This window comes from Podarcis gaigeae, assembly GCF_964106915.1.
Source record: "Podarcis gaigeae genome assembly, chromosome: 1".
Classification (NCBI taxonomy): Eukaryota; Metazoa; Chordata; class Lepidosauria; order Squamata; family Lacertidae; genus Podarcis; species Podarcis gaigeae.
The window spans coordinates 135,577,906-135,602,114 of record NC_139678.1 but is presented as its reverse complement, the minus strand read 5'-3'; the positions used below and the strand labels follow the sequence as shown (position 1 = coordinate 135,602,114).

Below are 24,209 nucleotides of genomic sequence, written 5' to 3'. Positions count from 1 at the left end.
CCCCTCTGCATCTCTTTCATAACTATTTTTATAAATCCTTTGTCAATCCATAGTTCGAACTTTTACTACAAGTTTTCGGTCAAGTATCCAAATTAAGGTTTATTGCAGTTTGGACAGTACCTTCTGCTCATAGAGTATGAAGTAGGGACAGGAAGGAAAGGGGAGATGTCACACACGTCTGATGCCCACTTCTAATCTCATAATGCATAGGAAGGGGTGTGTGTGTGTGTGTGTGTGTACGTGCACAGAAGCAACATAGGCCATTAAATGCATATACGCAGGATCAGGGCCCCATATATTGAAAATAGGAAGTGATATATCTTTTTGCAATTCTAATGGTGACCTTGAAAAGGGTAATGCCTTAAATTTTCATATTAATTTAGGAATTTGAATTGGCAGGTCAATGCTGTATTTTTTAATCAATTTGGAAATACCTTCTTGTATAAACCTTTGTAATTTAGCAGAACTTGCCAAGTGGCAAGTTTTGTGTCACATTCTTTCTAAGTGTGTACAGAACGCAGCAGTGCTTCTAACCATCTGTGAAAAAGCTGCCATGCAAGAGTGTAGGAATGAAAATCACGGGAGACGAGTAGTAGGTGTCATGTGAGAGGCGTCTGCCGGGGAAGCCCCGGGAACTCTCTTTTATTGAATATTACAAACATTGCCACAGGTGTGGTTGTGGCTGATTGGTTGATACAAACACAAAGAAACTCATTGCCTATTGGTTAATGCAAATGCAAGGCGGGAATTACATGTGAGGGGTGGGAATTACATGTGAACATTAATCACTGGTAGATTAAAGGCTGGGAAACGAGGTTGGGACTAGACAAGCATGAAACCTCCTAACCAAAGATTAATATGGCATGAAACAATTACTAATGATTGATCATAACATGAAAGAATACAATAATCAAGTTCTAGAGATGTGGTCAGCTATGCATGGAGTACAAGTCACCATGAACTTTAGGTGAACGGAGCGATGAGGGAATGTCTTGGTGTTTGGAGCAGGTTCGTACAGTGTGTGCAGAAACAGAGAGAAGATTATAAGCGAGACTTCCCAGAATGCAAGAGAAAAGAAGCAATACTTCCCATAGCAAGACTTCCCATAAGGCCACAGTTATGTGTAGAAAGAGATGCAATGCTTCCCTATAATGCAACAGTTATGTGCAGAGGGAAAACATATGTGCAGAGGGAAAACTTCCCTTTACAAGAGAAACCTGGGAATTGCTAACAATAATGATGAATTATAATCTCAAACAAGCTAGAGATAGAAACTGCCTTGTTTCAAGTTGGTCAAGCTAAAATTGCATTTGGGAACAGCTGTTTTCCTTTTATTGAAAAAGAAGACAGTTTAATATTTCTGTGCTCTCAGAAAACATATACATTGAAAAGTGCCAAAGATCACACAATAAAAATCATTAGCAAGTCAAATAATCATTGTAATTTACCTCACAAAATGTGTTTTGTTTCACATTTGAACACTCCAGTTCTATTTAAAATATATATATTCCAGCAGAACCTGATGAATGTTATTAGTAACCGCTGAGGTAACCATTGTTGAAAGCAGACAAAATATAAGTTGTCATGCTTTTTTAACTGGAAGCTAATAGATACCCTTACCTTCAACAGTAAATTGTAGAACGATCATTGGTCACAATATGCTGCACAACCACCACAAAGTACCAAAGTCTAATTATATATTTCAGTGCAAAATCATGAAATAGAAAAAATGCAGCCTCTCTTGGGACAATGAGACTAAACTTCTGAATGCTCCAGATCAGTGCTTCTGGTTTCACTTAGTGTGATACTCAAGACAGGTCAATGCACATCAAATCATAATTCAATTTTATAATAATATAAAACCAGATCTCATTGCATTTCAAATATTACTAAAATTAGTATAAAACAACAATACCCAGCAAAAAAAATCCAACACAAACTAGCCACTAAAAGCAGCAATAAAAAGGTGGGAGTTTAAGACCCATTTAAAGGTGCTGAAGTCTGCTTTTAGTATTGGTCGTAGACATCAGGGAAAACCGCTGATGGAGGTGCTTTTCTTTTCCTTGTCTTCCTGAGAAAAATAATGGGGAGTCACGGGGGGAAATGTGAAATTTGTGTGATTCAGGAAATGTTTTCCTTTATTTTCTCTTATTCCTTTAATAACTCGGAGGCAGCGATAAGTTTATCAAGTTGTTTCCCCACCAGATGTGAAGCTTTTTTTCAAGGTTACAATAATTTAAAGACACAGAAGCCTTTGGTGGGATGAGATCTAGGCAACTGATGCCACAGGCTGTTTATCATGACTTCATCACTGATTATGTATATTGAGCATCTCTAGCTTCTGTTCTATCCAAACACTCAGGTGCCCAGTGTAGTCTTGTGTAGATGTTCAGTGTCAAAGTACATGCGCAGCGGGGAATCACAGTTGTAGAAGCAGGTTTGCGCTGAGGCTTAAACATCTGATTAGGATCACACAATTCATGCCTGTACACATCTGTATGAGTAGACCTTTATGCAATCTCTCTCAGTGGCCCAAAGTGTTCTGCTGAAATGATGGGAATCGGTGCAATTCCATGTAGCCTTGTGTTGGATATTTCTCATTCACAGATAGCTTAGACATGCATGTTACCCATGAAGACAATTCCATTGAATCTGGTGGCGCCGCTTGGGTGTTACTTGAGCCCAAGTAACAGTGATTTTCAATTTGGAGGTGGAAGCGGTTTCAGTTATTGGTATATTTATGCTTCAGAGTTGATAACATATCTTGAATTGTAGCATAAACTGAAGCTAGTCCTAGCTTTGTAAACAAAACCACACCCACATTAGCCACTGTAATTAGCCACTGCTATAGCAATGAGGCTAACCTGTGTCCCTCCAGCTCTTGGTGGACTCTGACTCCTGCCCTATATCTGACTGTTGGCCAGGCTGCCCAGGATTCATGGGAGTTGGAGTCCAACAATAAGTGGAGGGTTGTTTTTAAGGAGAGTTAAACAATTCCAGGGGACGCAGGTGGCGCTGTGGGTTAAAGCCTCAGCGCCTAGGACTTGCCGATCGAAAGGTCGGCGGTTCGAATCCCTGCGGCGGGGTGCGCTCCCGCTGCTCGGTCCCAGCGCCTGCCAACCTAGCAGTTCGAAAGCACCTCCGGGTGCAATTAGATAAATAGGGACCGCTTACCAGCGGGAAGGTAAACGGCGTTTCCGTGTGCGGCTCTGGCTCGCCAGAGCAGCGATGTCACGCTGGCCACGTGACCCGGAAGTGTCTCCGGACAGCGCTGGCCCCTGGCCTCTTAAGTGAGATGGGCACACAACCCCAGAGTCTGGCAAGACTGGCCCGTACGGGCAGGGGTACCTTTACCTTTTTTTAAACAATTCCAAATAATGCAATGGGCATATAAATGCATCAGATGAAAATGACTATGACATCCTCTGCATTGCCACTTTATGTAGGGACCAAGTCCTTCTGCAGCTGGGGGGGGGGGGGTAGAGAGAATGCTGACATCACATGTGCCATGGCCTCTTAAAGTACTTTCACTTGAGTTTACAGGGGCTTCTCTACTGGAAATAATTAGATCCTGTGAACAAAAAGAAAGCAAAACTTTTTTACATTGCTGAGCTGCTGAAAGAAAAGCAAGGGCTCCTAATTAATGTTACACATATGGCACCCTTTGAGGAATGAATGTGATTCCCTTTGCAAGTGGCAGCCCGACCATACTTGTGTCACCAACCCAGCTGCTAATTAAATGGTATTCACTTCTGGTTGTACGACTCTTGAGCAGTTTTCACATTTTGTAGGAGCCCTGTAATTAAGGCAGAGGGGGGAAACCCTATGAATTCTGCATTGTGTGTTACATTCTATGGCAAGAGCTTATTTTCTCTGATATACTATACATGTTATTTTTACCAACCAGTTGCTACAGATTATTACAAAGGCACTTTGAGAAAATAGTTGTGGCTTTTTCTTTTTCTAAAAGGTGTTTAGAGAAAGACAGGGAGAAGATAATGTTCCATATACACACAGGCTTATTGAAGACAGTGGGATGTGCGCAAGCTGAAAAAAGGACTTGTCCCATTTTTACTTGGATTCAGAGAAATGAATTAACTGTTTTTAATCGTCTTTAAATAGGAAAATATCAATTTAAGAAGGGAAAGGGGGTAAAGAGTAAAGGAAGTTATTACAAATTACAAACGGGACCTTAGAGAAGAGCCCTTCCCTGCAGCCCATCACCCAAGTTTGCAGTAAGCCAAGGAGTGGGTTGGGTTTGTTTCTCAAGCATTCTCCCCTCCTTGCTTAAGTTAAGGTCACCAGATTTTTTTCAATGAACCTGGAGACACTTTTCAACTCCAGTGGATTTTGTATGGGGAATGATTTGTAAATTCTGGGACTGTCCTTGGGAAACGGGGATGTCTGGTAACCTTAGCCTAGGTGCCAGTTCAGATTAGAGGATTTGGGGCAGATATCTCCTTCACAGTCTCCCAGGGTAAGGGGCAAGTACCTTTCTCAGAGTACTTGCTACATATATGATGTATAATGAGGACATCAAGTAAGATTTGATTGTATTTTGAAGTTCTGAATGATTATGCTGGGTTCAGCATTCAAAACATTGACATTAGGAGTGAGTTGTTTCCTATTTATTAATATTTGGAACCTTAGCTTTAAAAAAATCTGTAATGTTTCTAGAGTGTTTGTATGGTAGGTATAATGTAGCTGATGGAACTTCCTTCTAGAAGCAAATGCCTTAACAAATTCCTGGGGTACTATGGTTCTTTTGATTTAATTCCTCAACCCCTACTTTCTGCTCCCTACAGTTTGGCTTTACATCCGAGGAAAGACATTGTTGTTACTGGAAGTGATGACCGCCTGTGGAAGATGTGGGCCTTTCCCAATGGGAACATCATCATGAAGGGTGAAGGTCATACTGACTGGCTTTCTGGGTGCTGCTTCCATCCAAGGTCAGTAAAAGCAGCATTGTGAACCAGTACTAATCCCTTCTGGGAAAGTGCTTGTTTGCTATGCCTTTTCTAGCCCGTCTGCTTTGATGACTTTCTATTCTGAGTGGATCCTTCTGCTGAATTTCCAAACATGTAGATAAATGTTCCTTTGCCTTTCACTTTGTTGACTTAAGATTGATTGCTTTCAGTATTTTGTACATTTCAGACTTTTGTCCACATGCTTGTGCATCTCACAAAGTGTAATAAGCTTTTCAGATCTCTCCATGCCAGTCTCTCTGCTTATCACAAGGCTGAATTAGATGCATACTTAAAATCACCTATAAATACTGCAATTGGCTTTTTAAGTGTTTATTTTATTTGTCCAAATGGTATCTATTTTCTCTCCCATGTTACCTAGAGAACAAGTGCATCAACCTTTCCCTAAAACTTCTCCCACCATGACTTAAGAAAAAGAAGCACTGAGATAGCCAACAACTCATTGCATTTAATTACCATTAGAAATCAGACCGGTAATGCAGTTTTACTCGGGAAAAGACAGTCTTCATTCCTCTTTCTCTCTCTCTCAGTATAACTAAGGGCAATTTCATAAACCCTTTTGACTGCTTATTTGCACAATTAACTGGGCATGTGAGTGGTTTATTAGCATAAGACTCTATAGTCAGAGAAAGGAGCTCATTCAAAATCTTAAGGACAAGCAGATCTAAGAGTCATCTGAATTGGACATTATTAGTTGCTTAGTCAACTCTCTCTCTCTCTCTCTCTCTCTCTCTCTCTCTCTCACACACACACACACACACACACACACACCACACATAGTGGTGGGGATGGAGGATCTCTCCTTTCATCTGATACCCTCTCTCCACTCCTTTGCTACCCTTTCCCTCTTGCTCAGCCCTCCTTCTGCTTCTGCTTGCCTCTTACTTTCCCCCTGCTTCTTCAAAGGTTGCCACTGCTACTTCCTATTGTTTGCCCTGTTCTGGGAAATCCTTGGTTGCACCGGCGACACCTTGACATACACTCCTTTGACTTGCTTGTTCACTGAAACATCAGGCCAAATGGCACCTGCTTCTGCTGCAGACTGTCACTTTACCCGGGAGGTTCCTTGTGGTTCGAGGGCCCGACCCCCGCAAAGTGAAATGAAGACACAAGGACACGTGATATAAGGTTAATGGGCTAGAAAAGGCCACAACTTTATTGATTACAGCAATGAAAAGGTATAATTTTCATTGCTTAGGCATTGGATCGAAACAAGTGGGTTTATTCACCAGTAGGTGGAGCCTGTTGATGCTGATCCAACTATAGGCTCACCCCTGCTGTCACCGAGGGTCGTGCCATGGCCTCCCGCCAAGCAGGCCTCGGACAGAATACACGACCGCCAGATTCCTTTAACGGAATACCCCTAAACATTGAAGGCATAGGCGAATGGCCACACCTAGCACTTCGACACACCACAACACATTATTCCAATGCCTAACCTACCCACCAATACCACAAAAGTTGTGACGATTGCCACATGCACACACAGAGTGGCTATCCGCAGGTCGGAGGAGACAGCTAAATAATACAAATAAAAGGAAAGTAACCAGGCAGTGAAGAAAACTGCACTGTGGCAAAACAAAGTCGCTAACCCAGCAACAAGCACCCAAAAGAAAAGGAGTACTTTAGGCAGTATAGTCGGGAGGCAGAGAACACTAGGAGTAAAGTCTTAAAGGGTAACGTAGAACTTCCGGAACTAAATAAGCTCAGCAGACAGAAACAATGAGAAAAGGCTTTGGAAATCTAAATGAGAAAATAAGGAAGAATGAGGGGGAAGCAGTAGGGAAATGCAAGGTACAGACAAGGGGGTTAGCTTGGACAACAGCAACAACACGGCGAAACCTCCCTTTTAAAAAGTCCTCTTCAAAGTACGGGCTCCACGTGGTCGCTCAGCTGGGCACGTGGAAGAGGAGATCCTGATGAGTTGACTCACAATGGGACGACGATGAGGAAGGAAAGAGGCCAGAGAGAGGCTGGCGCTGCAGTAAAAAGCTGCTGAACACGCCCCCTCCGCGGCACCTGGTTGGGTGGCCACCGGGGGGGCGTGAGTGCCAGCCAGGTGAGCTGGAGGCAGGGGGCAATGCCCCCTGCTAGGCGGTGCTCGGGCTCCCGCCCACAACCACTCCCCTCTCTTTCAGGGAGGAGAGTCTTTGTGTGCAACAGACAGAGTCTGTCTTCTCTCCAGTTCCACATCTTGGTAGTGGATAGGAGGAACCAATGCTTAGTGTTACTAGACTACCACTGCATCTGAGATCTGGTGGTGATGAGTCCTTCCCAGCTTCATAGTTCTGCCACAGTGCATGTGCTTTGCATGTAGATGCTCCCAACTTAAATCCCCAGCATTTCTAGTGATGGGAAAGATCTCTTCCAAAGACCCCTGTAGAGTAGACAGTACTAGACCAATGATCTTACCCAGTATAAGCAGGATCAAATGTTCCGTTGAAAAGGCATCAGGAACACCATTGATGGATTATCTATCAAATTATCACCCATACATGAAGTCGTGGGCAGGATTTTAAATAAAAGCATTGGATTTAATGATAGTGAAGTTCAGATAATATAAACATATATATTGCAAAACAGCTAATAAAAAGAAGTAAAAAAAACAATCATCAGGAAAGATGAGGTGGGAAGTCTAGAAGTACTTTTTCTTCAGAAAATTGTGTATGACATTAAATGTTTGGGAATATTTTTGGAGATTTTAAAAAAATGTTAAGAACAAAATGGCATCTGGACAAATAGCAGGTCACTGCCACTTCTGTACAAACTTAGAGGAAGCAGCTTTTTAGTGTGACAGCAGCAGTGGGTGATTCTACTCAGCGAAGGTGTGTACAAGGCAAATTAGAGAAGACGGTAACAAGACATTCTCCTTCCTCCCCCCCCCCAACATACTAGGCTTCCTCCTCAAGCCATCCTGTAGCTATAGCTGCTGCATCTGTATGTTAACTTTGGCAGTGAGCTGTCCTTCCTGGGGCTTGTAGCTAAAATTTAACTGTTAACTATGGGCTACTTGAATTAAGGGAGGCTTAGAGGTGAGGGATTGTTTTGAATTCTCCCCCCATCCCATGATCAGGAGTTACAGCTTGCCTTGTGAGGTAAGATCTCCTGTCCCAATACACCCCACTTCCATTTGTTTGATGCTGTGAACATTGCAGCTTCTACGAAGGAAGGGTATGGTCAATTTGATGGAGGGAGTGGGGAGTCTATCACAGGACCTTGGAGCATGAGCCATGGTTCACTGTGGGTAGGAAGGGTGGCAGAGAGGCAGGGAGAGCTTGAATATTGAGTAATGGGCTTGATTGGATTGGATTGATCTTTATTACGGCCATTGGCCCGTTACACGACAGTTTCCCATACCAACATATTATACTTAAACCTCCAAATTTAAAATCGCCAAAACTTACAAAAGACAAACAGTAACCGAAGCAAAACAAAAACCACCATCATACATTACAATAAATTTGTAACCTATACATCGCCCTCTGCTCATAAATTAATCAAAGATACCAATGGTGATATCGCCTAAAACATAGATCATGGTTTAAAACAATGGTGATGTCACCTAAAACATAGGTCATGGTTTAAAGGGGTTATCCGAATCACACAGGAGACCGTTTCTCTTCTTTAGGGATAGGACGCTGATCAGGAATCTGGCAACCATGAGTGATTTTAGGGGGTCATCATCAATTAGTAGATATCTCAGTTTGGCTTCAATCGTATCATCGGCAATTCCCTTAAGATATTGAGCAAGAAACTTGCTCCTGGCCGGTAAGTGAAAAGCACAGTCAAAAATTATGTGATGCAACGATTCCGGTGCCCCACAATTACAATCACATAAGAGCGATATCTGTCCATTGGAGAATCTATTTCTCAGCACGTTCGATGGGAAGGTGTTGAATCTTGCCTTTACAAAGGCATATCTATGAGCTGAGGAAGTTAAGGAATTCAAATAGTTTGGGAGCCTTAAGAGGGGTAATAAACCAAGATTTAGAGGTGAGCAGGTACCATTGCCCAAGATCATTTTCTGCTGCAAGTCCATCTCCTCTAGCTTACAGGTTACTGTTCTTTTAGCTGGGACTATGTCCTGCTCTAGTAATTTGGATGGGGAGATTCCCATTGCCGTTATTTTCAGCTGTAAATTTTTTACCCATGGGCTCTGGAAATCATCTCTCCACATACATTGTATCAAGTACAAGTTTGGGAGATTGTGCCATAGAGATAACCAGTGACAAAGTATGTGCTTCCACAGAGCATTTTCCAGGGATACAATATTAAGTTCCATGCGTAACGCTGTATTACTTACACAGTTGGGCAGTTTCAATATCCCTCTTAAAAACTGATTTTGAATGACCTCCAGGTGAGATAGGTTGGCAAAAGTCCCCCAAATTGAGATGGCATAAGCAATTGTCGGGATCACCTTGGCCTTGAAGACTTTCAACGCCGATGGGATATGAAGGGCCCCATCAGTGAAGAAGAATTGCAAGATTGCCAAGGAGATAGCTTTGGCTCTATTTGTAACATAGGCTACATGGGCCTTCCATCTGAGGTTATGTTGTAACCAAACTCCCAAATATTGGAATCTATAGACTTGTTCGATGACTCTCCCATCAATTCTCCAATTATGGAGTTTCCGGCTCTTTGAGAAAATCAGGATCTTAGATTTTCCATAATTAATTGTAAGGGAATTTGCATTACAGTATGATCCAAATTTTTTTAGGGCCCTCCTGAGACCTACTCTAGAAAAAGAAAGAATGACTGCGTCATCCGCATATAGTAACAAGGGGCAGCGATAAAGTGCTAGGCGGGGTGCGTGGATCCTTTCTTGGGCCTCTATTAGGGGAGTCCTCATGTCACTTATGAACAAATTGAACAGGAGTGGAGCCAATATACAACCCTGTCGGACACCTCTGTTAATGGGAATTGAATTCGTGAGATCACCCTCCGGGGTGAATCTCACTCTGGCCGCTGAGTTCTCATGGAGTTTGATTATTAGCCAGAGAAGCCTTCTGTCGATGCCCCAGCGGGTGAGTTTTTCCCAGAGGATGCTCCTGGGGATACTATCGAATGCTGCCTTTAGGTCAATGAATGCCACACAGAGTTGGCCACCCTTTGGGGTGGAATATTTCCAGGCAAGATGCTGTAAAATTAGAATATGATTAACTGTTGACTGTTTTGGGCGGAATCCAGCTTGTTCGGGCCCAATTAATTTTCTCTCTTCGGCCCATTGGATTAGTCTGTTCAACAGGGAGCGGGCATACAGTGTCCCCACTATTGAGAGCAGGCTGATGTTCCTGTAGTTCCCCGGGTCATCTGGTGAGCCCTTTTTGTGGATTGGAACGATAACAGCGTCCTTCCATACTTCCGGAATCATTCCAGAGTTGTTAACTGCATCGAAGATGTTCGCCAGGACCTTGGCCCACCAGTCCGCGTGGTATTTTATAGCTTCTGCCGGGGTCAGGTCTGGCCCAGGCGCTTTCCCTGTTTTAAGGTTGATGATCAAGTCATGGATGTCTTCCGGATCGGTGGGGGGCCAGAGGGGAAGCTGATCTTGAAATTCGTCTCTTGTGTTAACGATACAGTCAGTTGTGGCAAAGTAATTTTTTAAATAAGATTCCCAAACTGGGGCGGGAATAATAGTTAAAGGGTATCTTTTAGTTCTTTTATTTTCCAGGAGCCAAAATTGTCTGGAGTTCCGTGATGATGAGGCTTCTATGATTGCCCGCCATTGATTCACTTGCCATTCCAGTCTGGCACCCTTTTGAATTTGCTTGTAGGCCGATTTTGCTTGGAAATATTCTTTTGGCAAGACCGTTGCCCCAGAGGCTTTATACTCTTTGTAGATGTTACCAAGAAGTTGTCTAGCCTGTTTACAAGCACTGTTGAACCACAGTGCACCTGTCTTCCTTTGTGTTCGATTTATTTTATGCGTCGGGACAGAGAAAAAAGATGTAATGAGTAATGGGCTTACGTTGCATTTTGTATTATTGCATTTTGTAAGTTTATGAATGACTGAATAATAACATTAAATTAGAAGAATAGTTGGAAGAGGCAGAGCCCAAAGGGAAATGGGAAAAGAGGCAAGGAAAGGAAGAGTAGATAGGAGTTACTGTTGAGCGACTTTACACATGGGTTACTGTTGACAAGCTTGAGAGCTAGCTCAGTTGGTACAACATGAGACTCTTAATATCAGGGACATGGAGTCGAGCCCCATGTTGGGCAAAAGATTCTTGTGTTACAGGGGATTAGACTAGATGACCCTTGTGGGTCCCTTCCTATTCTGCAATTCTGTGACTCTGAGACTGAGGGACTTGTAAACACTGAAGCAATGAATCCTAAGATACAGGCGTGTGTCTCTATGTTAAATTACACATATGAATAACCAGCAAAATCATTGTCCCATTTACTGTTGAGGTATAAATGTTTGTGGGCTCCCCTTAAGGTGGCAGGTAGGGACGTGGGTGGCGCTGTGGTCTAAACCACTGAGCCTAGGGCTTGCCGATTGGAAGGTCAGCGGTTCGAATCCCCGTGACAGGGTGAGCTCCTGTTGTTCGGTCTCTGCTCCTGCCAACCTAGCAGTTTGAAAGCACGTCAAAGTGCAATTGGATAAATAGGTAGGCGGGAAGGTAAACGGCGTTTCCGTGCGCTGCTCTGGTTTGCCAGAAACAGCTTTGTCATGCAGGCCACATGACCCAGAAAAACTGTGGACAAACGCTGGCTCCCTCAGCCTGTAAAGCAAGATGAGCCTGCAACCCCAGAGTCGTTTGCGACTGGACTTAACTGTCAGGGGTCCTTTACCTTTACCTTTCGGGTCTGTTATGACTGAACATTCTTCCACTTTTTTTGCAGGGCGAGGAACCCTTCACATAAAAAACTAGCATCTCAGGTAGAAGGCTAAACTAGAACTCTTCTACATGACACACCAGTTTTCTATGACTGAGTGTTTTAGTACGGAGAAGCTATCCATCATGTGATTCCCACCAGCCGTACTCTTGACAGAGGTTTATACTTCAGTGAGAACTAAGCGTTTTAATACATGTCGCTAGTATGTTTGGTTGTTTTGCTTCTGGGAGGGTGGGGCATAGATGCATGTCTGTCAAAATATTTTAGTTGATTATGTAATGTAGTTCCTACTGGACCAGTCTTGAGAACATCAAAGTAATTTATGGAATAAAGGGGTGGGGGCAATTGGAAGAGAACACTACCTATTGTAGCGCTGCTGGGCATACTAATAAGATTTTGATCCTGTATTGTTGCCATGGCATCCAGTGACTCGGCCTCCAAGGATTTCTCATTAGTCTTTGACCAACACACTTTTCAAAAGGCTTTCCTCTTTTTCACTCAGTTATTAAAATTAAAATAAGCCAGTCTGAATTTATTTTCACCGCATGGTATTGAAAGAATAGGAAAAAAGCTGCTGTTATTTTTGTACGTCGTTTAAGTCATTCAATATATGAATATGGAATTCACACATTTATTCCAATTTAGGGTTTTACTAAGAATGCAGCATTTAATAGGATTTAAATTCTAACTTTATGTTTGGTTTCTAAGTGTATCCTTGTAAGTGACTGAGCAGCAACCAGGTGGGCTTTTCTAGCAAGGACTGATGGGAAATAATGGTTAGGCTGCTACAATCAGGATGGCTTTTTTCAGAGATCCATAGCAAATTAAGGGAAGTTGACCCTAACGTGTTGTCAGGAGCATTATTTTTAATTTTGAAACCATATTTTATGATACAGATTGTCTTTTCTTCCTTTATTGTGTGGCAAGCCCCCCCCCCTCCGGAAATAAAGACACATGACACAATTATTAAAGTTAATGGGCTAAATAAGGCCACAACTTATTTATATATAGTGGTGGGAATATACGTCCTGAACAATAGAAAGGATGAATTTTTTAGGAATTTAGAAGAGAGACTATGGGACTGTGTGGGTGAAAATATAGTAATCAGAGGGATTTAAACGGGGTGACATCTATAGAAATGGATAGAACACAAAGAGACAGAACATATAATTCAGGTAGACTACCACTCTCCTTCTTTCATTTAACTGAAAATTTTAATTTATATGATGCCTGGAGAACAAAAAACCCAAGTGTTAAGGATATAACTTACTATTCAGGGGCAAAAAAATATGGGGGACAAATCAATGCAATTTGGTTATCAAAGAAATTGATGTTGAATTTAGATAAAGCGGAAATATTGAACAGATCTATATCAGATCATAATCCAGTATCAGCTCACATGAAATTTAAAAGTCATACTAAGGGGAGGTGAAGAATGAATGATGAGGTATGGTGAGATGAACAAAGGGCATTAAAAGCAAAAGAAACATTGAAAGAATTTTTTGAAATAAATGAAAATCATGGTACAGACAAGAAAATAATCTGGGAGGCAAGTAAAGCTTACATGAGAGGATATGCAATACAACAAATGGGGAAAATAAAGAGAAATAAAGAAAATAATATTATGGAGATAAATAAACAAATAAGAGAGAAAGAAAAAGAACTAGTAAAAAATCCAAAAATGAAGACACACTCCAGCACATAAAGAATCTACAAACTCATTTATCCAATTTAATCAATAGAAAAGTTGGGGGAAAAAAATTATCTGGACAAAACAAAGATACTTTGAACAGGCAAATAAACCCGGCAGAATGTTGGCATGGCTTATTAAAGAAAGGCAAATAGAGAGAGTAATAAATAGAATTATAGATGAAGAAAAAGAAATTATTGAACCGGAACAGATTAAAGACAGATTTATAAAATATTATTCAATTTTTTATAAAGCGGAACAGAAGGAAGAAAATAAAATTCAAAAATATCTGTTAGAGAACAGCTTACCAGAAATTAATGAAATGGAATATGCCAGTTTAAATTCAAATATTGAATTAGGAAAAAAATCAAAAAGTGATATAAAATATCACCAGGACCAGACAGAGTCTCAGTGACATACTATAAAAACTAGAAGAAATAATTGCACCAAAATTAAAATTAATTATGAATGAAATACTAGAGAAAGGAGAAATACCAGATTCTTGGCAAGAAGCATTAATAACCCTACTCCCAAAACTAGGTGCAGATTCGAAATTAATTAAAAATTATAGACCAATCTCCCTATTAAATATAGATTATAAAATTTTCACAGGTGTTTTAGCAAACAGAATGAAAATTTTGTTAAAAAGAATAATAAAGAAAGACCAAGCCGGGTTTCTACCAGAGAGGCAAATTAAACATAATACCAGAGTAATCGTAGATTTACTAGAATATGTGGAAATGAGACCAAGTAAGAAAATAGCAATGCTGCTGGCAGACGCCGAAAAGGCATTTGATAGTGTTTCATGGACTTTTTAATTAAAACTTGTAAAAGTTTGAGAATAGGAAAGAGAATTATGAATGGAATTCAGGTAATTTATAAAAAACAAAAAGCTAAATTAATTATAAATAATGAAATTACGGAGGAATTTGATATTGAAAGAGGGACGACAAGGATGCCCCCATCACCACTTCTATTCATTACAGTATTGGAAACATTACTAATAGCATTAAGGAAAGATAAAGAAATAAGGGGTATAAATTTGGAAACACAATGTTACAAAGTTAAAGCTTTTGCAGATGATGTAACAACCGAAACTCCAGTAGAAAGCATTCAGAAAGCACTAATAAAAATGAAAGAATTTGGTGAAGTCTCAGGATTTAAACTGAATAAAGACAAGTCAAAATTGTTAACAAAAAATATGGGGGAGAAAGATAGAATTGAATTAGAGAGAACAACAGAATTAAAAATAGAGAACAAGGTAAATTACTTAGGGGTATGGATCACAAATAAAAATACGAATTTGTTTAACGACAATTATATAAAAAAATGGAAGGAAATCTTTTTTAGTCTGCATTCTGGAAAATTGTGTAGACAAAATGTTTTTATGTATGGTTATGTATTGTTTTTATTTCTTCTATTCATTTAATAAAATTTAATAAAAAATTAATTTAAAAATAAAATTAAAAGGTGCATAAGACTGGGCTTAGTGAAGACAAACATATTTGCTTTAATGGTTAAAGTGCCACACTGTCACCTAATAGGCGTCCTTGCCTTCAAATACAACTGCTGACCTTAAATTGCTAAAATTACTATGCACTGAAAAATACTTACCAAATCTTAACTATACCCTGCAATTTCCCCTTCTGTATCTACCCAATGCTTCCAAATAAAAGTGTGCTGGTTTTAGTGGTTTTTGAGACACATTATCACTTAACAATATACCGTAATTCTTCATCTTTAGTTGCAGCTTCTTGCTTGAAAATTGTGAAAATTGCCATGCACTGCAGGCTACAAGCTTACAATAGTGCTGTGTGATCCTCCCATCTATCTAGAAGAATATCACAGGGGAATCTTAAGGTCACCATCTCAAGCCAGACATAAGGTGCTTAGCTTACTTTGCCACTGCAGGATGCACATCGTTATAAACAGATTTATAAATAAATTACAGATTTAAGTAGGTTTCACAGGAAAAATATGTTACAAAGAAGCAAATAACATTGCTGTATCAATAGTCTCAATAACAGCCTTTAAATCAACAAAGGAGGCAAGCAAGTGGTCTTACACACTGTCACATACTTGTGTAAACGTGAGTGATAAAACAGTGCCCATGGTGACATAGTCAGTTCTCAAATAATCAGTCTGTTATTTGACAGAGACAGCAAAAGCTGCCCAGATTTCTAATTTAAGTAGTAGAATTTAGCCCCAATACAAATTAAGCTGTGTTAGGTCTATAGAATTTAGGCAGAACATCTATTAAGCTAATTTGTCTATGCTTTGAAGAACTGTTTATATCCCCCTTGTGGAATATATGGACTACACTGCTTAATTTTCAGTCATTACAAATAACCATAAATAAAAATGCTTCCTAATAACTGAGACTTAATCATCATTTTTTTAAAAAAATATCTCACTGGGAATGCTTTATTTTCATTCACAATCAGCTCAGCCAATTCATTCCTCATGTCCAGGGTCATGAAAACTAGCTGAATCATTATGAATGTCTTTGGATCAAGATACTGAAAAGTTTTGTTAGAAATAGCAGCAAAGTGCTGTTCTCAGACAGAATTAGAAATGTTAGTTATCAAGTAATGAGAATCGCTAGCTAATTAGAGTGGCTGCCTTGGAGTTCTTAGTCTTCCCAGGGTTGTAAAACAGCATTAAGGGTCTGATGGTATTGGTAGGTGATCCTGCCAGTCAAGGAGGCACAGAGGTCTGCCTACTTTCTTCTTTCTTCTGGGACTTGCAAGTCTCTGGCCATCTCTGGTCCTCAAATACTTGCCTGGGTGGAAGGGCCAAGCCAGGAAAATGTCATTAAGATAACTAGAGTAGCCACTTCAGAGTTCTCTGGAGGTGTAAAACCAGGCATGGCATTTACAAATCAAGGGCAGGTTTTCTGATATCGCTCCTCCCTTTTAAAATCAAATGTCATAATTTATCAGGTGCATATCTGGTTATTATGCCGCTTTAAAAAGTGACCACAACAAATGCCCTTTAAATGCATATGATTTTTGTTTTGCAAAGTAGTCTTGAATACGTGCAAGGTTGTGAACATTGCTATGATTACAAGCTCTTTGCTCTTCCTCCACCCTAACCCCAAACCTAGAACTAAAATATGAAATGATACTTCTGTTTGTCACCATACTGGCTTCACAAAAGGAGAGAAATAAACTGAGAAATAGCCCTATTCAGACAAACCACTGAACGTGTAGAGGCAGGAGGTGGGTGGAGAAGTCAGTGCCTTCTCTCTCTGCTTTCAGACTTGGTGTGTTCCTCTGCTCTTTTATATACAACTGTATATATTATATAGGCCTGTATACTATATGATTTTTTACATAGGCCTGTGTACGTTAACTGGGCCAGTTAATTTTGGCCTGACATTGAAATGTGTACATTGTTCTTAGAACATCATTAGCCAAAAACAAAAATGAATGAATGTCCTTGGTGTGAGAAATGGGAGAAGGTTGAGAAACCACTTACAAAGTAAAAAGTAGACTTTAGTTTAAATCTCCAAGACCCTCATGTTCCCAATCCTTATTTTTATATCACATCATTACATTACAAGTGAATCATGTAGGAATTTTAAGTCATAGCCATTATTCTGGCAGTAGTTTGAAATTATGGATTATGGACAGTGAATGACAATATTCACCTGCCACATTATGGCTGAACCTTCAAAAGAGCTAACCTCCATTCTGATTTGGGCTCTGGGATCAGCTGAATACTAAGCCAGTGCTAAAAACTACCTCAGTCTCCCCACAAGGTCTGTGGGCCCTATGATATTTGTAAAGAAGAGCTGAACAAGTTCCCTGCAGTTAAGTAGACCGGATGTCTATACTGTGATCCCTTGTGCAGCTCTGAGAATGGAATTTTGCCTTGAGCTTTATAAAGGAAAAGAAAACTTCAAACAGAGGTAATAATTTGCAGAATATAGTAGCTGAAAAAAACTGGGAGGTGGAGGGATACCTTTTCCTTTCTTGTTGAATTTCAGGTAACAAATGGTCAGACTTCAAAGGGAGACCTCAGTATTGTGTTCTCCATATTTCTGTGTAGCGCTTTCCAAGAAGAGAAGCTTTGAAGCTTTTATTTTGATTTAAACAATTTAGGGCTGGAAATTGACCCTTCCTATGTGGCTATCTCAAGATTATGTTCCATTCCAATTCTCTGTTTAGTGATGTCAGGGATGGGAATCACCAATCCGTGAGCCAAACTAGCTAGGGGCCAGCTACTAGCTGAAGATAATGAAGATACTTGCAGATGTGGGTGATGTAATTGGTAGGCAGTGCCGGGGGGCGGGGCAGGGCGGGGTATCCATTGTTCTCCTGGCTTACCAACACTGCAGGTCACAACCACTTACCAAGAGGGAGAAGGGTGAGGCATAGGGAGCTTGGTGCTATGCAGCGCATGGCAGCAGAGCCAAGCCTGTTCTCCAGCCACCACATGCTACATCGTTCCATGTTCCCTGTGCCTTGCCCCTCTCCTCCTTCTCTCAGGAACTGGCAGCAACTGGGAGAGCAATGGAGTCCCACCCACATGGCCGCCCCATTGCTCATGTTAGTAAGGATGGGGGGAGAAATTCATTTTTGTTTGCATTTTACTGAAAAACTACCTAATTTGCACTTCTCAAATTAATACACAAACCAAAATAGCCATCTTTTGAAATTGACATTTGTCAGAATGTTGCACTACAGTTCTGCAACTAATCAAGGTTTACAAAAATGAAGAATAATAGGGGAGAAATGTGTTTAAAACCGTTACCCACAAATAACATAAAAAATCCACTATATATAGGCTAATTGCTTGTAAAAATGTGTACTTTAGTCAAAGCTGCATTAAAAAAAATGTGCTTATTAAAATAAATTCACACTAAAATGCTGACAGATTTAAAAACAGTTCTGCAAATTGTTGAAAAGTGTGCAGGATTAAATTTAAGATTGGAAAAATGAATAAAAGCAGACAACCATAACTCACAGATTCTTTCTTCTCTAGTCATTGGCAAATGTAAAAGAGAACAATTGACCAGGGGCAAGTCTCCACTGGAGCTCAGATGATCCACATTACAGCCATATGGTTGTTAAAGCTTCTGGGAATTGAAGCTGTGTGAGGGGTAAACTATGGATCTCGGTATTCTTTAGGGGAAGCCATGTGTTTTAAATTTATGGTATGGCTGTAATCCCAGAGACCTGATTTGCTCCCTGAGCTGGGTCCAAAGCTATGACTTTGGGGGGCTCCGTAGAAATCTTAAGATTTCTTGCAAGATTTGTTGGAATGTTAATGCTGTGTTCCCTTCCATTTTAGGCTTAGGGCTGTATACATGTGTAAATAAAGCCATATTCTACAAAGATACTGCCATCTCAGTTACCAAGGAAACAAAGCCCAAAATATATGCAGACACCCCTGAAATCTCTCAGCACTTGGAGGGTGGAGTGCATATAACAATATGGAAAGAGACCCTGAGGTACACCGCTGGGCAATTCTGAGCTAAATGAACCAGTGAGTGACTCAGTATAAGACTCAGTATAAAATCTATCTTAGGAGAGTTGTTTCAGATGACAGAAAGGTCTAAGATATCAATGTCATATTTGTTCGAAAGGGCCATATGTGCCAGACAAACATTCTAGGCCCTGCTCTGTCAAGGTTTTGGCTTCAACATTAGTACACTAATCTAATAATAGCTGTACACTCCTGAAATTTTTGAAAATCCATGGTCTGTTTCCTGTTCCTACTTATGTATAGGAAGATGTGTGGTGTTGAAAATTAAAATACAGCATTTCCTTCCTTCCTTCCAACCACAAGCTGTAGAGCTGTAAAATCTATCCACTCGAACAGTAAGCTTGGTTATATTTTTAACAGGTATCCCAAAAGCACACTAAATCAATCTTCTTGACAATGATAATGCCCTCATAAATCAATGTCAGGTGAGGAAAAAAAATCTTTTGAGAACTCAAAAAGTTAAGCTGATGCCAAAAATATATAAGCTTTTTTGTTTGTTTGTTTATATGAAGTGTAAGGCAGCACAATTCTTGGCAGCCACTTTAGTTGCCCATGGCATGAAGATAATCCCCAAGATTAAAGTGGTAGAGGACCCCAAAACATCCCAATAAGCGCTGAGCTTGCTTAAGTAAAGGTAAAGGGACCCCTGACCATTAGGTCCAGTCGCGGACGACTCTGGGGTTGCTGTGCTCATCTCGCTTTACTGGCCGAGGGAGCCGGCGTTTGTTCACAGACAGTTTCTCTGGGCCATGAGGCCAGCATAATTGAGCCACTTCTGGCGAAACCAGAACACCGCATGGAAACACCATTTACCTTTCCGCCGGAGTGGCACCTATTTATCTATTTGCAATTTTGGGCGTGATTTCAAACTGCTAGGTTGGCAGGAGCAGGGACCAAGCAACGGGTGCTCACCCCGTTGCGGGAATTCGAACCGCCGACCTTCTGATTGGCAAGTCCTAGGCTCTGTGGTTTAGACCACAGCACCACTTATTAAATCCCATGGCAGTCATCCCATCAGCACAAACATTTCACCTTGCCAGATGGAACTATCCACCCTCTTTCCACTGCATACCGTTCTGGGTAAATATATGGACCTCCTAAGCAAATTTCAGGGGGATTGTATGGGAGGGGGGGAAGCACAGCTACACTACTGGAAGTCCTTAGTAGAATCCTCTATTGACAGAGGAAAAGCTGAAAACCAAGTGGGATGGAATGGGATACCTGAAAAAGGAGGAGAGTGTAGGGGTCAACCAGTTATAAATACACTTGCTGTCTTGCTAGCTGTCACTTGCCCGTTTGGAAAGCTTCCTGCATTACAAGAACAAGAACTGCAGTCACGTCGGTGGCAGAGTATAGATTTTGCACGCAAAAGGTCCCAGAATTCAGTTTCCTGCATCTACTTGCATCAAAAAGCAGCTGACTCAGTCCTGGCAGTCACCATAAACCAGGGTTGGATCTACTGGCCAGATATGGTCCTCAGCTGGATTTCACCTGTCACTCTGTGTCCCCTCCTATCCAAAAGCTTTTCAGCTGAAAGCAGCTGTTGGGAGGGGAGAGATTGTGTGGAGCAAAAGTAAAATACCAGGAATAGAGTTACTAACAATGAAATCTATACCTCTGTTTCTATGGGAAATAGCTTTGGTATTTGGCATTAGTATTAAGGGTGTGCATGGTATTACGACGGCAAAGTGGTTTTCAGGCAAAAATGGCTCCCTTCTCCTGAAGAAGACAATACTGAGCTAGATGGATCAGTGATTCAGGCTCATGAAAGATAGCTTCCTGTATTTAAAGAGATCGGCCCCTCCTTAATATATGCATAATTTCTAATGTTTTATGAGATTATTCTATTTGCTTGGAAGAATACTGCAATATCCTAATACTTTGTCTTTTCCTTGACTTCAAAAGAGAGACTTTAAGCTTAGTGTATCATTTACATTTGAAAGCATTTTTTGCAGCTTAGGAGGTTTAGTGGTCAAAATTGCCCTGTCAGATTCATGACTCAAGAACCTCCTAAAAAGACAACCTAAGTACCATTTTAAAGCCCTAGTTAATAGAGTACTTTTATCCATTCTGAAGCTGTGAAAAAAGCATTAGCTTATGTGATTTGACCTTGCGGTTCTTAATGGCAGTTATTCCACAGGGTCTCTGGTAAATTTGTTAGATATGGAGACAACAGTGAGTTCCAAAGTCCTGTTGTACAGCAGATTAGATTACCATGGTCTGTTTAATAACACACTTGACCGTGGAGGCTGCACTAAGTACCACACTGTCGGTGTGCTTAATTCCAAAGTATTAAAGATGTATCTTCATGGAACAACTATGTTCCTATAAACATGTAACATTTTGGGTTTTAAGTGGTTTTTTTTCCTTTAAAAATGTTTAGGGGTATTCTCATTTTCCTATTCATATTGAAATACTGCCCCTCAAATGAGACCAAACTTAGATTCACAAAACGTTTAGGGGTGTGCGTCCCCCTGCGTCTTCCCAGAAAAAAGCACTGGGTGTTAACCATCAAGTACCTATCTTCAGATCAGTCTGGATTCACTGCCTCATTTACAAAATAAATGGTTGTGGCCTTCCCTAGCCTGGTGCCCTCCAGCTGTATTAAGCTGGGATAGTTCAGTCTGTAGAACATGAGATTCTTAATCTCAGGTTTGTGGGTTCGAACCTCATGTTTGGCAAAAGAGTCCTGCATTGCAGAGGGTTGGACTAGATGATCTTCATGGTCCTCCGCACCTCTACAGTTCCATGATTCTAATTTCTTAGCTGCCCTCCAGCATGAGGGCAGGTTGCAACAAGTTAAAAATACATTAAAATCAGTTAAAAGAAACTGCAGTCCAGAGAATGGACTACAATGCCCATTGGCTGATGATGAAGGTTATTGGAGGTAATAATCTGAACCATTTATATCTGGAGAGCACCCAGGTTGGGAAAGGCAAGTTGAATATTGCTATCACTATTGAGACATATTGTGAGAAAGTCGTTAAGAAAGACATTGATTTAAGTCTTGTTTCTTGGTCACAAAGTGACAAATTCTGCTATGAAAGACTAGTGCTTGCAACCATATTGACCTCACAGATTAGGAAATGAAGACTCTCTGGAAATAAGTCATTTTGGCTAACCAGTTCAACCTGCATACTTAAATAAGGATAACAACTTTATTTAATTTTGAAGATTTTTCTGTATATCCCAAGTATATCTATCCCCTCTTGTTTGGTTCTTCAGAGAAACGAGGCAAAAGTTACTGACTGGGTGGGGCTATTCAAAAGACCCATTTGGCTTGGGCTAAGACAACCGCAATAAAAATGGTTTCAAATATGTCTGTTTCCACTCTCATGGCACACTTAGCAACAGGGAAGTTTTACAAACTCTTTCTCAAGGGTGCCAACTTGAATAAAATATTGGGTGGGCAGGTAAGCCCCGCCCCACATAATCAATCACAAAACACAGCACACAGACACCATTTGAATGGCAACACCCATCAACTTTGGGGGGCGGCCCTGCCTCCTCAAATACTTTATTGCAGTTGGCTCCTATGCTCTTTCTGGAATAGAACTGAATGTATAAAAACAACCAGCAATTTACAAACAAAAAGCATGGCTAAATCGTGAAAAACCTGTAAAGCTTTTTGAAACAATAAAAAAATTCTATTTCAGGACCAAAGGAATAATAATAAAAAACCAGTTTTGCTCTTACAGCTTGATCAGAGGTACCCAACATGTGCCCTCCAGATGTTGTGGAGTACAACTCTAATCAGCCTCATTCAGCATGGCTTATGGTCAGGGATGATGGGAGCTGAGCTCCACAATGTCTGGAGAGCACATGTTGGTTGTTCCTGAGCTGTACTGATCTGCTCTCCTTTTTGTGTTCTTAATATCTTTTTTTTTAAATGAACCCAAAGTCCTTTCCTCAGCCAAAGTAACAAATCACTCCTGAACAGAAGCTGAAGTGGGATTGTTTTCTTTCAAAGTAGGCTAGGTATTCATTGAAAAGAAGTGGGGTGGTTTGGGACCTAAAGTTTAGGTCCACCTAAAATGTAGTAGTGTGGTATCTCACTTCATTCTATCACACTTGAACAATGATCCATAGTGAAATTTGAGAAATTGTAAGAGAAGTTAATTTTTTTACTCAGACTAATCTAGTATCTTTGGCCAAATGGTTCAATGTCACATGCTATATAAATTTTCTGCAGGACCTGCCTGGCAAAGAGAAATCAATAAGTAGGTAATGGATTTGATTAAAATGTTTATTTTTCCCTCCTCCTGCTCAAACTAAAATGCTAAATGTCCCTTCCCATCCACATTCATCTGTGGGTTGGCTTCTGCTTTTAATGAGTTTATTGAAATATTGTTTTTGGTAGTACCTAAGCAGTTTCAAAAATCCTGGCTGGTGTTTGTGGGAAGTTAGTTATTGTTTTGCTATTACGATTGTCAGGTCGACTCTGAGAGAACCTTTGTACTTTTCCAAAGCTGCAAAGGAAGGAGAATTTTATCAAATGTATTATTCCTTATGTTAACATTTTTTCTATGCTACTCTTAAAGCTGCAGAAGTCATGTCAGGATCTGGATTCGCAACCCTATGTGCTGTGCTTTCAACAAAAATGGTCATACTTCCCTACTAATGTGAATGTTCTTTTTTCCTTCCCTGCTGCGTGATACCAGAGTGCTTTTGTACTTAAGGTAGCATGCTAAAGCTGGGGCATGCTGATTTTGGAACACAGCTATGGTGTACCCCTGAGCAAGTTAGCCAGCGGCACTGTAAATAGAGATCTAGTAGCATAATTTAATACATATCAAGTAAACCTTTCTTTCCAAAGACTTGGTGAGCTCTCAGGAAAAAAGCATTAATTTTTATCTTAATGAAAAATTGTCTTTGTATTTTTGATTTGGAAATAATATTGAATGGCTGAACTATTTTTTCTATTGCTAACTACATTTCACATACCTCACTTACCCTTTAACGGGGAACCCTGGGATCGCTGCCTCGGGGGGGGGGGGCGTGGGTCACCGCTTCACGCCCCCACCCCATTGAGGGAAGATAGACTAATGGATTCTGCCCAAGGCCTACAAACCACCAAAGTTGTGACGTTTTGCTATGGGGAAGGCAAAACCTGCCAATGCAGGGAAATTCCTTCCCGTTTCCTCAACGGTGACCATCAAAGACCGCAGCAGCGCCTGCATAGCTGTAAAGAAGAAGTTTAA

General features: G+C 40.6%; 1 protein-coding gene across 3 annotated transcripts in view; it reads left to right on the top strand.

The window, feature by feature from the left end:
* Positions 1-24,209, top strand: part of SPAG16 (sperm associated antigen 16) — a 444,022-nt gene that overhangs the window by 199,925 nt on the left and 219,888 nt on the right. For 2 of the 3 annotated variants that reach the window (XM_083708993.1, XM_083708995.1), the window contains exon 11: positions 4,806-4,949. The exons of the other annotated variant lie outside the window; for it this stretch is intronic. In XM_083708993.1, the coding sequence (XP_083565119.1) occupies positions 4,806-4,949 (144 nt within the window). The remainder of the gene's footprint in view (positions 1-4,805; positions 4,950-24,209) is intronic. 3 annotated transcript variants of the gene reach the window in all.